This window comes from Monodelphis domestica, chromosome 1, assembly GCF_027887165.1.
Source record: "Monodelphis domestica isolate mMonDom1 chromosome 1, mMonDom1.pri, whole genome shotgun sequence".
Lineage (NCBI taxonomy): Eukaryota > Metazoa > Chordata > Mammalia > Didelphimorphia > Didelphidae > Monodelphis > Monodelphis domestica.
Window position 1 is genome coordinate 450,256,168 of NC_077227.1, and position 17,372 is coordinate 450,273,539.

The window sequence follows — 17,372 nt, forward strand, 5'->3', positions numbered from 1 at the left end:
AATGTACATTAATTAGCACAATCTCCTTTGCTTTAAGAAAGTAGATCAAAAAGTCTTCAGATTTTACAAATTCTGGCCTTTCATTGTAGGCTGCCTTGAAGTTCTTTTTTATGTATATATCTTTAAACAAAGGGAGAGTAACTTGAGGAACTAATTTCAAGAAATAAAAATAGTTTACATTTATATAGACTTTAAGGTTTACAAAATGCTTTACCTAAATTATCTCCTTTGACTCTAACAACCACCTTTGGAAGTAACTTATTATATCAATTTTTAAGATGATTTTTGCAGGGCTTAAGCATTTCTAATAATTATAGCAACTCATGTGGTGCTTTAGAATTTGCAGAGGGCCTTAGATTGTTTTAAATTGAAATGGAAATTTACCCTCTTTTTTACTCTTATCTTTTAAAATGAATTCACATGTTTTGAACATGTCAATTTGTTCATCAGGTAATTAATATGTAAATTTTAAAACTCAGTTTGTGTAAACTAGTATAGTGAATAAATTCTCAGCATTTTAAATGAAACAACCAAACTCAATTGTTCTAAAAAGAGAAATGTTAACAATATATTGGTTGAATAATGATGCATAATAAAATTGATTTTGCATTTTATTTATAGTCAGCTAATGAAGTTTGAAGATCAGCTTTTCTCTTCTTTACATATATTTTATTTTTCTGAGGGAAAGTGTTAGATTTTCCAAAGACAATTGAGGGAAACCCATTTTTAAAGTCTTTGATATATGAAAAATATTGAGTGGTTTAAAATGTTTCAAGTTATTTTTAATAGTTAATATACAATTTGCTTAAATATCAGCAATAGTGGTGTATTGGTTTGAAGGGCTAGCAAGTCAATCAATATATGACGTAAGAGAAAATTAGTAATAAAGAATCTTCAAATGGGGGAAGTAATTGGAACAGAGTGACAGTAAAAATTATTTTGTTAGCAAATTTTGGGACCTGCTAAATGGGAGAGACTAGAAGGGAGGAATGGTTATAAAAAAAAATAAATGGAGATTTAAAACTTAAGAGTTAAGAGAAGAAATGTGAACCAAATTTTAACCAAATATAGTGGAGTTTGGTGGAAAGGGCTTGGTGATAAGAGTTAGTAGAATACCTCCATATAAGCATAATTTTTAATGGCATTGACCAGTGTTAGTTCATGTTGATATTGAAGAAGATAAGCTGCATAACTCTGAGAATATTTCCCGTAGTGATAGGAAATAATAAAGAGTTGAGAATGATTACAGTAGAATGATGAGGCTGACTTTTTCCATGTTTAGAATATAGAAAATAATAAGGAATCATAGTTGAAGAAATTTCTTGAGGTAAAGGCCTTTTGATACAAAGTGATGTCACAGTTGAAAAAGTAAATTAGGTATTTGTATTAGTAACAAATCATTATTATGCAAGATGTCACATAAAAATTTTAAAGGAATGAATTCTGAAAGCTTTTCCAATAACAGTCTGAAGTACAGATTTACACAGCAGTTGAATTTTTAATATATAGTAGTTTACAACTTCTAAGATTCATCTGATGCATGCCTGAAGTATATGGTTACCTGTAAAATGTGAAGTCAGGGGCCACCAAAGGTCAGTCTACCCTAAACTATATGTATAGCCCATTACAGTACCTGAAATAAAAACTACTTTCTTTAGCTACTCTTATGGATTACTACCAAATACTTAGCATTCATTTAGCTTTTTAATAATTTCATTTTATCCTCTCAGCAATTCTGAAGTCAGTTTTCCTATTTTGCTGGTATTATAGTATACTGTAAAAAACCATATTTGGAGTTATAGGATCTAAGGGTAAATCTAAGCTCTGCTCCTTATTTTGATTCTTTGATCTTAGACAAATTACTTAACTCCCCTGGGTGTTAGTTTTTTTCCTTTTTAGGTTTTGGACTAAATGGTCTATAAGAGGCATTTTCTATCTCCAAATCTTTTGATACCTATTTATAGATTGAGAAACATAATATATAAAGAAATTAAGTGATAGGTCAGAAGTCATACATGTAGGTGGAGAAGGAACTGGGACAAAGAATCTTGGTCTTAAAGTAGACATACTTTATTACATTAGGCTACCTCTTCATAGACAGTCTATTTTGAAAGTCTCAATTAAAATACAAAGATGTCCTAAGGAAAAGATAATACTTAAAAACTAGCTAGTACCTATTATCACATTAGCATGAACTGGATTATCAGATTTGGTCAAAATAATTTGTAGGCCTTCTATTGGAGGCAGGATCTGGGAAGAGATGAAGCATTTTTGTTTCATTAACAAAGTGAAATCTGTTAAAGTGAAAAGTTAAGAAGCATCAAGAGAATACTTGGTATCAAGAAATAGCACAAAAATAGGGAGAGAAACTAAAAGGGAAACCTACTCTACTTTATTGTTTTTCCTGTGGTTACCCCAACTGCCAGTTAAGTTATTAAGAAATTACATTTCAGGAAGAAGAGATATTTTGTCAGTAAGTAATTTTAAATGAAATGTCAACTTCAATGTGCAGATCTACTTATATCTAGATCACTGAATTCTGTTTGTTAAAAAGAAAGCATAAATATTAAGAGGAAAGTAGGATGCAATAATTTAGGACTTTAATTTAGGAGAATAAAAATTCTGAAGTCTTAGCAAAATTTGAAGACCACTAAGAGCAATTTCTTTGTGGGCATATTGTTAAATTAGATTATACAATGTTACATACCAACACTTAATTTGTATCATGTCATTTTCAAGGCTTGATGGAATGGATTCTTTCATTCTTTCTGTGTAATCAGCACAGTGCTTTTCACATAATAAGTACTTAATAAATATTTGCTTTTACTCTTACTTGATTTGCTTCTCAAAGTTAATGTGGAAAGAGCACTGGATTTGGATTCAGGAGACACGATTTGAATGTGAGCTCAGTTTAGTACTGTTTGTATGGTCTTGGACATTTAGTTCATCTAGGCCTCAATTTCCTCTCCTGAAAATTAGGTTGTGGGACCAGATTTCTCTAAGGCCTTCTTTGGTGTCATTATTTAACTAATTAGTTTTATTTACTAAGGCTACATTTTTCATTTCTTTAATTTCCTATCTTTTTAAAATGAATATAGGAATAGAAATTTATATCTTGCATTAAAAGCAATTTGTTGTATCTTTAAGGCAGAAGATAAAACAATTAAGGGGGAAATATCACATATTGTGATTTACCTCATTAGAGTAGCACAGGAATATAAACAGGAATTGAGTTTGATGATATATAATTTTTAAAATAAGCCTATATTTTATAATTCTTCTGAAAAATATTTCATTTTGAAGACTGAAATTTTAGGTTTGTTAATTTTTAAGCATTTGAAAGGAATTTGGGGGGAGGGAAACTTATTATTTTCTCAAGGGTTGATTATAATTAATGATGCTGTGCTTTAAAGTGCATGTCTTATAAATATAAAAAGATAAATGTCACATGGAGCTGTCTACCTTATGATTGTTTACATGGGAAAAAAAACCCAGTGACTTAAACCTGGTTGAGAAATGTATAAAAAATATTTAAATAACATAGCCATGAAAGTCTTCATCATTCAACTGTTACACCATGATCCTCATTTAAGAATTTTTAAGGGCTTTTAAATTTTGGTTTAAGGGGGAAATTTTTTCCAGGATAAGCAGTATTCCAACTAGTAAATACTAAAAATATCATTTCACCTGCTTGATGTTTTGTTTTTTCTGAAAATATTGTCTCTAAAGCATTTTATAATTGAATGGCTTTAAAATAATACATTGTGCCTCCAAATAAAACCTGGTACAAAAATGTCACTTTTATTTCCTTTACTATGAAGAAGTCATGAGTGAACTAATCACAACAAGTGAGCTTATTGAGTAAGATACATTGTTTGTCCAATTATTTCAATGAGTGAATCAACAGGGGGCAATTATAGATTGACACTGTGTATAACACAGCTTGTTACACAGCATCTTCTAATGGCATGTGGGCAGGATTTAGAAGAGTGCATAAATTAAATGTGAAAATCAAATATAGACACACCAAGTATAAACATGGAGTTTTCCAATGCCAGTATTTTTTATATGGATTGACATGCTGAATTTATACCTTACTTCCTGATTGTCCTTTGCCATCTGTAACAACTTTTGTTTCAGTTTGTACTCACTTAAATTGCAAATATTTCTTTTGCTGTCATATAATTTTTAAAAAGTTTCATCACATTTTCAAAATAGCTTGAATGAGGTCTTTTTTGTCATAATCAGTTATTTTTATTTCACATAGAATTGTAGGCCCTTAGAACTAGAAAGAAACTTAGAGGTCTAATTCCTTAGTTTTATAGATAAAGATAGTGACACCCAAGATTATCTAGCTATTAAGTGAGGGAACTAGAAATTGAAACAAAGTATCCAGTATGATATTTTTGTCTATATATGCATTATAATTTTCATACTTTCTCCTCTTTGTAATATATTTTTTCTTAAGCATAATAACTTTCTCTGCCAAGTCTTTGAAGGCATAAAAATAATTATTATGTTTGTGTGGTAAGTACTAGCTTTAAAACTTAGTATAATAAACTAATCTGATATCTTTTGAGCATTGGAGTCTTACGGTTAACTGTGTGTGTGCATGTGTACACATGTGCACATATGCAAAACACACAAAAACACACCCTTTGCAAAGAGGTATTGATGGTCTTGGTTCATTCAGTTGGAATAAGCTACCTCCTGTCTTTCCCTCAGGATACCTTACTGTTTCAGCTAGGTCTAGCTTTGCCTTTACCATAGGTGGCAGTTAGTCAGCAGTTGGTGAGGGTATCTGGCCAGTTTGAATCAGTGAACATTCTGATTGATGTATTTTAAAGCTACAATATATTAAATTACTTGCTAACAGTTTTCTAGATGGGAGATCCTGTTTAGCTTATCCTACTAAATAGGTATGTAACTCTATGTAGGACAGTCTTAGATTTTTATATTCATTTGTAATTTACATAATCAATCTGTTTATAATTTTCCTAAAGATTTCAAGAGAATGTTCTCTTAAGTTGATGTGATGTGACCTTGAAATTTTTTCCCTTTACTTTTAAAAATTTGATTTTTATTGATGTATTTTGTTTTTGTATCACTTTTATCTCTCCTTGTATCTCCAGAGAATCATCCTATATGATTATTTTCAAAAGGGTAAACAAATTCAGCAAAACCATTGAATATATTGAAAAAAACCTGACATCGTTTGCATTGTTTATACTTCTGACTCTACAAAGCAGAGAAAGGAGATATCTTCTCATGTCTCTAGGGTCAAGCTTGTTCTTTATCATTTCACAACATTCATTTTCCTCTTATATGGTAATAGTTGTTTTGTCCTCCATTATTCTAGTTCTGCTTGTTTTTGCCTTGCATTATAAGTTTCATTCCAGAGTTATCCATATGCTTCATACTTCTCAGTTTTAATTACATTATAGCATTCCATTTACATTAGTATACCAGAATGTGCTTAATAATTCTGTTGTTTTAAGTTGTTGTTTTCTTTTACAATTACATGAAATGTTGCTCTGAAAATCTATGAATAACAATAACCCTTTTAGATGTTTTATGATATATCATTAGTCAAATTAATAGCATTAAGGATTTAATATAAGACCTCCAGCATGAATGAATGTACCTGTTTTTCCACAATCCTGCCATCATTGAACACCATTGCTTTAATTGGCTTTGGTGATTTGATGGTTACGAGGTGGTATTTCCAAGATACCTCAATTTGAATCTCTTTGATCATTTGTGAGGTGGAACATTTTTTCAAGGTATTTTTTCATAATTTGTGTGTCTTTGTTTGAAAACTGTCTGATCTTACCCGACCCTGGCATAAACCTCAAAGACTATGTAATCTGGTACCCTTATTTTATAGATAGAAGTGGAGGGCCTGGGAGGTTAAGTACACATTATCTCCTCCAAAATATAAGCTCCTTGAGGGCAGGGATTTTACTTCGTATCTTCAAGGCCTAATGTACTTGCTATAAAGTGAGCACCTAAATTTGTGTTCATTGATTAATTTACTTGAGATATAAAAGAATTATCAGATGAGTTTACTAATATGCCAAAAATATAAATCACAAAGCCTACCCATTCTCTTATTTGCCACTTGTTTAGCATTGCTCTAATTAGTCCATATTTATACTAACAGTTCTTTTTTTTTCTACTTTCTACCTTTCTACAAAAACTTAAAATTCATAGATACTAGTTGTTCTTACGCAGTAGTGAGGCACCATGCATTTATTAAATGCTTACTGTGTTCCAGGCACTTTGCTAAGCTGTGAGGATACAAAGAAAGATAAGAGCAGGCTTCTGCCTTTAAGCAGATTCAGTCTCATAGGGGAAGCAACATGCAAGAAATTATAGATATATAAGATATGTATAGGGTAAATGGAATGTAATCTCAGGGAAGATCAGCAGCTGCACATGATAGAGGGGGCTGGAAAATCCCTCTTACAGAAGGCAGGGCTCAAGTTAAATCTTGATGGAAACCAGGGAATTTAAGAAACTGAGATGAAAAGAGAGTATTCTAGGTATGGAATACAGCCAGTGAGAAGGGACAGAGTTGGACAATATACTATTATATTCAAGAAATTGCAACAGGACAATGTTACAGGGTTATAGAATATATGGAAAGGAGTGAAGTGAAAGTAGGCAAGAAGGGTAGATAGGAGCCAAATTCTTAAAGGCTTTAATTGCCAAACAGAGGATTTTATATTTTATTTCATCTAGCAGTAATAGGAAGATGCTGCTGGTGGCTCCTCCCCTCTCTCCAATTTCTTTCCTAGAGTGGAAGTTGCAGGGGGGAAGAAATAATATCAGCAGACCTGTGCTTTAGGTAAATCACTTTGGCAGCTGAATGGGAAGGTGGACTGAAGTGAGAGAGACTTGAGGTTAAGAGACCAAATAGAAGGCTGTTTTTAGTAATATAGGTGTGATATACTATCAAGTCAAACTGATTCTCCAATGGTTCAAAATAAGGAAAGGAAGAAGGTTAGCCAGTGGATGGGGAAATACTCCATTATAGACATAGTGAGGATGAAGAACAAGAAAACGGGTTGTAAATCAGACAGAAAGCTAGATTGATAAAAGACTGATCAGATAAAGGAATTTCAGAGTTCATGAACATGGAACTAAAACAAGGGTAATAACAGGATGATCTGTGTGTAGGTGATTTGCAGCAAAAGTCACGGAAGTAGACTGGAAAGTTAAAGTATTTTGAGGGATCATTAGTATGTGTTGAAGTCCCCTGAAATGAAGGCAAAAGTTGTAGTGGAGAGAGAAGCTATGATATAGGCACTGAATTCATTAAGGAAGGAAGGAGAATGTCATAGGAGTCATTAAATAACTTCCAGCATCTTACTTGACTAATAATTGTGGTTTGAATGAATATAAAAGAGGTTCCTGAATTATGGTAATAGAGGAAGAGTCTGAAAATGGATATTAGAGGGAAAAGGAGATTCTAACTCCTCTTTCACATCCATTCCTAAAATAGATGACCAGGGATGCATTGTCAAGAGACTTAAGACAACCCTTAGGGAGAACTAGAAAATGATGGGAATGAGAAAGAAAAAGGTTTAAGATAAAAATAAGTCTATTAATTATTTTTCAGACATTCTGGAGAGATAAATCTGGAGGGGGTCGTGGGGATATGTAGTAAAGTTGAAGAGGATAAGAGTGATGGTCAGTGGGGGATGAGAAATGAGGTTTGTACTAGGAAGGATTATTTTCATAGCACACATTTATATTTGTACATTAGAATTTTAAAAAGCAGAAAGAAAACTCCCCTAAGTAAAAAAAAAATTTAATATACCACTGAATAGTGTAAATTTCTCCCTAATGTATTTCTAGATAAGAATCTTATGTTAAATGACAGGAATGGTAGGTTTCATAGCCAACCCCTCGTTGAGTTAGAAGACTGTAAAGTCATTCTTCAGAGAAGCAAAGTCAGTTAGCCTGAGTTTTTAACTTTCCATCTTCCAAAGTTCCCTTTTAAAGTGTACATTTTTCTGAGAGGGATTATCTTTTAAACCTCATTAGCTAGTGTTTTAGAAGAAATTACTTGATTGTCAATTGAAGATTAGGAGAACAAAAGTGTAGGTGCTATCAGAAGAGGGTGCCCAGAAACTTTTATTACATTCCAAGGGTTCAAACCAACTGTACTTTGGGTGCAGAACATTCTACCTATGAGAAAAATGTTGGTTACTTGAATATTATTAAAATGAGCTTTTCTTGAAGGATAAAAATTAAGACCTATTTTTGTTCTCTAAACACTTCTTTTAAAAAAAACTTCTATGCTGTCCTTTCACCTAGTGATCTAATATAAACATAGTCGTTGTGACCTTTTAAACATCTAAATTCCATGTACAAAATTAAAACTTCCAATATTTGTTTATTGACATAGGGAACTTGGAAACTCCCTCTACTAATGCAGATTAGCAATTCTTCTATAATTTATATTCTAAGAGAGTTACCTGGAGCACTAAGAATGTAAGTACTTGTCCAGGATCATATATTTCAAAGACTGAACTTGAATCTGGTCATCCTGACTCTGAGGCATGTTTTTTATTTATCAAGCCTCTCTTCTCTGTTTTTTAAACAGATGAAAAGGCCACATAGTTAGATTATCTACTTGACTAAGTTACTCTGAGGACTGGGTAAACAAGTTGTGGCATCTGATTGGGTTGGAATACCACTGTGCAATTAAAAAATGATGAGCAGGTTAATTTAACATTTTTTTTAATTTACTGTGGGAGGTAAGTGCCATTATTATTCCCATTTAACAGTTCACATGGACAAACAGAGGTTAAGTGAATTCCCTCAACTAACACTGCTAGTAAGTACCTGAGACTGGATTTGAGGCCAGATTTTAATCAAATATTCCAGACTTAGGCCCCTTGTTCCATCTACTACACCATTTAGCTGCTCAAATTCCTGTCTCAGATACTTATTGGTTACATGACCATGAGCAAATCACTTAACTCCTTTGTGCCTCAGTTTCCTTACCTTTAAAAAAAAAGGAGTTGAACTCAAGGGCCTCTAAGACTCCTTCCAGCACTAAATCTGTGATCTTTTAACACACACTGGTTATATGATTGAACAAGACATTTAAGCATGTTGTGACATATGGATTGGGATGAAGAGGTTAATTGTTTTTTAAACGGAAAGACCTACATGAAGTTATGAAGAACAGAAAGAGTAGAACCAAAAAAACATTAAATACAGCAATAGAAGTATAAGAATAACTAGTATATATCTATCTCTAGAAACGAGCAAGACAGTTTTATATATTCATATATCTTTTTGTCAAATGATGCATTTTCTATGGGGTGGGGAGAGGGAGATAACAGGAACTTTAATGTAACAAATAAATGAATAAATAGATTTTTCAAAAACATGCCTCCATAGTTGGATATATGGATGACAAAGTTAGTGACCAGGCCAGAAAAATGAAGTTCAGAAGAGGGGATAGAATTTTGGGTATATTGAGTTTGGAAACATCTAATAGACAATTAGTGATGTGAAACTGGTACTTGGGAGAGAAATTAGTAGTGGATATAGAAATCTGATTTATCTGCATAGATAACTGAACACGGACATTCCTGAGATGGGGTCCCCAAGAGAGGATGTAGAGAGAGGGAAGGAGAAAGGGTTCAGGATAGAGCCCTAGGGTCATTTCACACATTTGTTGAAAGGGTTTGACAGGAATAATTCAGCAAAAGAAGTTGAGGTATGTAGAAGAGAACTAAAGGGGAGCTGGATTATAAAGAGCAGAGTAAAGAAAATGTCTTAGAGGAAAGGATGATCAGTAGTGTCAGATGCTTCAGAGAGATTGAGAAAAGGTCCTTGAATTTGTCATTTGGTAACTTTAGAGACAGTTTCAGTTGAGTGATATTGGAAGCTAGATTTCACAGGGTGGTTAAGAAGTGAATGAGAGAATAAAAGTAGTCAATATAGACATCTTTTTCTAAGATTTTGACTGTGAAAAAGAGGTTATGATTTAGGATAATAGCTTGAGGAGATGATTAGGTCAAGCTTAGATTTTCTAAGAATGGAGAAGACCTGGTCATATTTGTAGATAGTAGATAATTAATTAGTTGAGAGGGAGAAGCATAAAATTAGAAGGAATTATGGTTGTTGGGGCTGTCTGATTATAGAGATGGTAGGGGATGAGATGAAGGGTACAAGGAGTTGGTCTTAGAGAAAAGGGCTCCCTTTTCAGAGCTAGAAGTAAAGGGAAAGATCTGATGTCACAGAGTAAAGAAATGTAGAGTAGAGGAGAAGAGGGAGCTTTTCTCTCTGTGTGTCTCTGTCTCTCTCCTGCTCCCTCTCTTTCCCCCCTCCCTTCTCCCCGCTTTCACTCTCTTAAACTGGAGTAAAATAATTCATGGATCCAGTCCCACACCTAACTGACATGAGAGCTTTGACCTGCCACATTTCTATTTGGCCTTATTCTCTCCCCTCAGATGACCTTCTGGGTTCCTGCTATGGGTCCTATTTCAAAAGATTTCACCAGCCTTATAGCTACCCTGATAGAAGGCATTGCCACTACACCTTTTATTTTCTGCTGCTTTTATTTTCTTAATGAAACTTGGACTCACTATCATCTGCTAAGAGGGTTGGAGGTAGAGAATGACATAGAGGATTGGAGAGGAGAAGGTCTGCAATAGTCATTCCTAAAATTCTTATAATATCACTATTAATTAGATAAGGTATCAAATAATAAAAACCAATATTTTATAGTAGCTTAAGGTTTACAGAAGTGCTTTACATATATTATCTCTTTTAATATTCATAACAAACCCCGTCAAATATTATGATGTCCATTCTTACATATGAGGAAATTGAGACTGAGGTTAAGTAATTTGTGTGGTCATTTGGTCATGTCCAACTCTTCATCACATCATGGACCATTGCATACTGGATCTTTTTATCCTTCATTATCCTCCTCTTGGAAGTCTGTCCAAGTTTTTATGCATTGTTTCCTTTACAGTATCTATCCATTTCATCTCTGTTATCCCCTTTTCATTTTGACTTCCATCTTTCCCAACATCAGAGTCTTTTCAAAGAGTTTTATTTTCTCATTTGTGGACAAAGTTTTTCAACTTCAGCTTCAATATTTGGCCTTGCAGTGAATGGCCTGCATTAATTTCTTTTAAGTATTGACTAATTTGATCTTTTTTTTTAAGATTTTGCCCAAGTTTGCATATTTATTTATTTATCTTAAGCCCTTACCTTCCACCTTAGAATTAATACTATGTATTGGTTCCAAGGCAGAAGAGTGGTATAGGCTAGGAAATGGGGGTTAAGTGACTTGCCTGGAGTTATATAGCAAGGAAGTATCTGAGGCTTGAACCTAGGACCTCCTTTCTCTAGGTCTGGCTCTCTCAATCCCCTGAACTATCCAGCTGCCTCCTAATTTGATCTTCTTGCTGTCAAAGGGACTCTCAAATGGCTTTTTTAGAATCATAATTCAAAAGCATCTATTCTATAGTTCTCAGCTTTCCTTAAATAGTCTTAAATCTCACAGCCATATATTGCTACTGGAAAAACTATGACTTTGACCATAATGAGCTTTGTTGACAAGGTGATGTGCCTTTGCTTTTTTGTACTCAAAACAAAAGTAGCTATTAAGTGTCTAAGGAACAGTTCAAATCCAAGTCTTCCAAATTGAAGTACAGTCTTCTGATACACTTTGATGCCTTTTATAATTTAGAATTCTTTACCATGAAATGATCAATAATTTGAAATGTTCTATAAACGTGTTAGTTTATGTAGATGCTCTAATCCAGCTTTCACTTGGCTGTCAAAGTGGTTTTCTTAAAGCACAAGTCTGATTATATCATCCTTCCTACTATTTCCAGGGGATTCCCTGTCACTTCCAGGATGAAATATAAAATACTCTGTCATTCAAAATCTTTCATAGCCTTTTCTTTAATTAGACCCTTTGGGTTTCTTAATGATGTTTCATGAATGAAAAACAATATTGTGCTTAATGTTACTTGTGTATACTCTGAGAGGATAATTTTCTGACCTATAATTATTTTTACTTTAACTTTTATCATGATAGTGACCATGTGGGCTATTTACAAATAATTTATATGATAATCATGTTGGCAAGCCTTTGGCACATGTGCCAGTCCATGCTGGAGAGGGTTGTTCCCTTTTCCCTCTCTACACATACCTGAGGACATTTCTTATGTGACCCACCCCTATGCCCAGCAGCCCAGGGAGAGAGTGCTTCCTCCTTCCCCTGTCTGAGGTAAAGTGGGGGGCTCATTTGCAGCATGAGAGTTGTGGTTTGGGCACTCAGTCTCTAAAAGGTTTGCCATCACTGTCATAGTATAATTTGTAGTTATAGTTACTATTTGTGTTGGACATGAGTTTTTTTTCTTCCATTAACTTTTAAGAACTAAATATATATCGCCATGAAATGAACCCTCATCATTTAGATTGTTCTTTGTTATCATTCCCATACTTTTAGGAAAGTTTTTGTATTATTGAATAGCCAATCAGAATTACTTCATATTGATCTATAATATTTTATGAGTCCTTAATTCATAGTTCCTAAGGATTTATGTTTTTTTTCAATGTAGCTTGAAATCCTCTATGCTTCAGTAGATAGTCTTCATGAGTTGCTCTTATAAAAATGACTTATTGGCTACCTTTCTGGTAATGAGCTTTTCCAAATTTTATTTGGCTGCTCATCAACATATCATCCATTATTCAAGCCTGTACTAGAAACTTGTCTAGATTAATAATATCTGCCAAACTTGTGCTCTGATCACATAATCTAAGCAAGCTAAATACCGCCTTACATGAGGCATCAGAATAGGACTTTAGTGAAGGTTCTTTAAGGCCTTGCTTAATGTTACCATTTCATTTTTATCATTCATTATTTCTTTAGGAATTTCACTTTTAAATCTTTGTTTCATATACCTAAACCATTACTTTTTAAATTTTGAATTCTAGACATATTTCAATTAATCAGGTTCAGTACCTACAAGAATAGAGCCCCATGTTCCTTAAATCTAACCATAGCATTAAGTAATATATGAGTCATTGGTATACACACAAACACACACATTCAAGGATATTTATATTAATGATATTTTCCAGCTGTTTCAAACTTTTAGATTTTTTGTTCTGATAGAATATCTGAAAAATAAAGAAACTCATGTTGGTAGTTAAAGAAACCAAGTTTTTCCAGAACTAAAGATTGTTCCTATATGGCCCCAATAGCTAAAACCACTATCTCTTTATAGTCAGGAGGGCCAAATGAGTTTTAAGACCTTTTTAATATTCCCTTCTTAAGTAACAGATTTCAGGTACCTTTTGAATATATCCACAATTCATGAATAAGTTAAAAAAGGATGTACACAGAAGTTTATAGAGTTTCTTTGATGTTGCTTTTGGATTTCTCATTCATCTAATACTTTAGCTGATTCAGGTCTCTATGTGCCCTTCTTTCTGGGAGAACAGGCTTATTATAAGTTGAATATCCTGTATTCATCTCAAATTCAACATATTTAAAACAGAATTCAACATCTTTCTCCCTGCAAACCCAGCCCTCTTTTTAACTTCAATATTTCTATTGAGGGTAATATCATACACCCAGATTTTCACTTTGACTTTTCATTCTCTTATCCATATATCATATTGGTTACGCCTTGTTAATTCTACTTCCACAACATCTCAAATCAGTTACCATCTTTCCATTCCCACATATTCCAGCCTGCTTTGGGCACTTGTCACATCTCCTGACTGGACTATTGAATTAGATTTCTATTTGGTCCCTCTCTTCCCCAATCATTCTCTATATAATTGCTAAAATTATGTTATTAAAGTATGAATCTGACCATGTCACTCTCCTTCCTATTCAATAAACTTTTTGCCCCAGGGATCAAATCCATGCTACTCTGACATTTAAAATCCTTGATAACTTGGCTTCATCCTGCCTTTCCAAACATTATTCTCCTTCACATACTCTGTAGTCTAGTCAAACAAGCTTTCTTGTTTATTCCTTACATCTGATGTTCCAATTCCTTTCTCTGTGCCTTTGCACAAGCTGTCTGCAGTCCCTGAAACACATACTTTTGCCTCTTAGAATCTCTAGAGTCAAAGCTTAGCTCAAATGCCACCTCCTATGTAAAACTTTTGCTCATTTTCCCAGATACTGGGGCCTCCTCACTGAAAGTACTATATACTTTGTGTATATTTTATACAAGCTTATATACATGAATGCTCTTTCACCTGATAATTCCTTAAGAATAAGGACTGTTTATTTTGATTTTGTATCTTCAGCATATAGTACATTATTATCCAGGCTTTTAATAAATTCTTATTGAATTCTGTATTGATCATATACATTTGTTGTGCTATGTATTGTAGAAAATAGTTTTAGGAGATTTCAGTCTATCACCATTTTTCAAAAAGAATGTAAAAAATTGAACTTCTTTCTAATTTTCATTTTTCATGATTAATCCAATGTGGGAATTCATAAACCATGGCCTTTGCAATTATACAAACCTTTATGGAAATCCTAGACTGTGATTCCAAAATGAAGATCAGCAGTAGTAAACAAGATTTATTCATTTGAGAACTCCTATTTGTGGCAAGGATACATTTTTATCCATTCGTTTGAATCACATATGTCTATTTAAATGTTCATTATTAATTTCCTACAGTAAATGATAATGTGGTTGAACTACTCTTTAATGATATTCCATTCATTTTAATAAGCATCTATTAAACACCTACTATGTGCAAACTGTACAGGGAGAAAAAAAACAAAAGTTGCCAACAATTTATGCCCTCAATGAATTTATATTCTACTGAATATCAGTAAATTGCAAGAAAGTTTTTAGTATAAGTTTAACTTATTGAAATTATGACCATAGTTATTACTTGTTTTAACTATTATTTTTAAATCTTAAAACAGGAAGCTCATTATTACTTTGGGTAAGAAGCAAAAAAGAAAGAATGTGTCTTCAGATGAAATGTCTGATGCTGAGCAGATTTCACAGCGTCCATTCAAAGATGAAGATTCTCAAGTGAGTATTTAAAAGCTTGTTTTGTTTTTAAAGAAAGGCAGATACTCAGAAGCAGTTATAATGAAAATATGTACCTGTTTACTGATAAATATACATTTCATTTGAAAGAAGTATTTATTTTATAATATTTTACAACTTCAGTGTAGTAGTGATAATGATGACTTGTGCTTCTGTAATGTTTCTGCAGTAACTAGATGTATACAGTTACTGATTTTTAAAAGTGAAATATAAGAGATGGATTGAAATGAAATTTATTGTTTTTATTAAGCGTATGTGAGTTCATGTAGTTTGTATATGCCAAGTAAAATAATGACTCTATTAAAATGACCTCACCTATTTATAAATATCCTGCATAGTTCCTTTCTTTTTGAGGCAGTCATAATAGCTGTGAGCTTAGAGAAAATATATAAAATGAACATCATCAATCTTCTCACCCTCCACATTCTGGTAGTAACTAAGTACTACTCTTGGCAGTAAGGTTACTGGCAGTTGTTTTTTTAAGGGGCCAGAAAGCCCCTGAATGGCCTTTCTTCTTCCTTATGCAGCTTCTTATCCAATGGAGAGTAGTGGCTCAAGGCTCCTGGGCTGCTGCAAGAGTTGAGGTAAGGGCAGTGACATAAGCTCCTGATACTATGTGGCCTAGATTATTTTCTTCATATATAATATATTGTATTTAAATGAAATAAATCTAATACTTGTTCAACATAAGGAATTCCTGGTTAATTTTTTCATTAGCATAATGTTGGCCATCTTTCCATTGTAAATTGAATATAAAATGGTAGTGCAGATTACTCAGTCTATAAGACGTGCTTTTTCTCTATGCTTCTCACTGTAGTATCTCTATACTTTAATTTTCGCAAAAGATCAATGGTTTGGGGAAGGACTATCTTGTAATTCATTGCTAAACCAGGTATATCATCCTTGAGAGACTTTTCAGTGACAAAAACATTTAGATTTCAAAGGATTGTGACTTAATTATCTTTATTCTGGAGTCAGACATAAGAAATCTTAAAGGTATGTAAGTGAAATTTATTTTCATTACCTTAGACATTTAATACTTGGTATTTTCTCAGTCTGACTATACCTAGTGGCCTGAAGTTGATGGCGTTGTCCTTCCAGGCTTTCCATGTTTCGAGGGTTTCTGCTTTGCCTTCTGCAGACCCTATTGGGAATATTATAGGAAGCAGGTAATATGCCATAGGAATGAAGTGTTGTTATTAATTAACCATAATGCTTCTGGCCACTAATACAAAATGCCTGAATTGAAGGATGTCTCAACCAATATTACTTTGCTTTGATGTTGCCCATTAGTCTTAGGGAAATATATAAAAATGAGCACAGATAGATTCATCATATTAAAATAGTACTCTCAAGAACATTAAGAAAAAATGAAAATGAGTAAGAACAGTTATTTTTATGGTCTGATAATATGAGATCACCATCTTATACATTCACAAAGAAATAAGAACACTATACTTGAGCAATATTTATAGTTTAATAGTATGAAGTTACCGCCCTACACATTCATAAAATTTTAAGAACACTATATAGCTGAAAAAGCTATATAGTAAGAAAATGATACCTATAATAAGTATTTTTGGGAAATTAACATAATTAATGCATTACTTAATTTATAGGTACATAGTAGAATGAAATACAGTATCCTATGAAGTTAACTTGATGCCATAAAAGCCAGAGATTCATATATTTTTATTTAATCTTTAGGGTTTAAGAAGTATGATTATTAATTTTTAAAAATCATCATACCTTGTCATATCAAAATAAAGGAATTTTATAAGAAGATTTTGCTTTTATAATATGTGATGGAAAATATGTTCTATAATAACATATTTATATTTTATAAGCGAGTCAGTCAATCAACAAACATTTATTAAATGCTAAGCAGAATGATAGGTGCTGGATACATAAACAAAAATGAAAGAATCTGTACCCTCAAGAAACTTTGTGTAAGGTTTTCGAAGAATACCTTAGCTATGAGTTTGTTATCTACATAAGATACTAGATAATCTTAAATTCCTCTTGGAAGTACATAATTTTTTCATAGGGAAGGATAGGAAATTCAAAGAAAAAAATTTTTATTCCTAGAAAGAAGATACCTTTTATCAAGTTTCAGGTACTTTTGTGAAGAGAATTACTATATAAGTTGTATATGAAATAAAGCAGAGAAGAAAGGATATTGGGGTTGGTAGGTTATATTTTACTACCTGGATATGTAGGAGATAGAATCCAATTAAATATATTCATTTTCATGTGTATCCTTTCTTTCCTCTATTACTAGTTCAAAAA

The 17,372-nt window shown here is 32.8% G+C and overlaps 1 protein-coding gene across 27 annotated transcripts in view; it reads left to right on the forward strand.

The window, feature by feature from the left end:
* Positions 1–17,372, forward strand: part of CHD9 (chromodomain helicase DNA binding protein 9) — a 301,099-nt gene that overhangs the window by 179,743 nt on the left and 103,984 nt on the right. For 13 of the 27 annotated variants that reach the window (XM_056812296.1, XM_056812293.1, XM_056812292.1 and 10 more), the window contains 2 exons: positions 14,954–15,065; positions 15,611–15,667. In XM_056812296.1, the coding sequence (XP_056668274.1) occupies positions 14,954–15,065; positions 15,611–15,667 (169 nt within the window). Of the gene's footprint in view, positions 1–4,235; positions 4,920–14,953; positions 15,066–15,610; positions 15,668–15,760; positions 16,253–17,372 lie in introns of those variants that run through there. The other 14 variants (XM_056812307.1, XM_016421924.2, XM_056812301.1 and 11 more) reach the window with 4 other exon arrangements.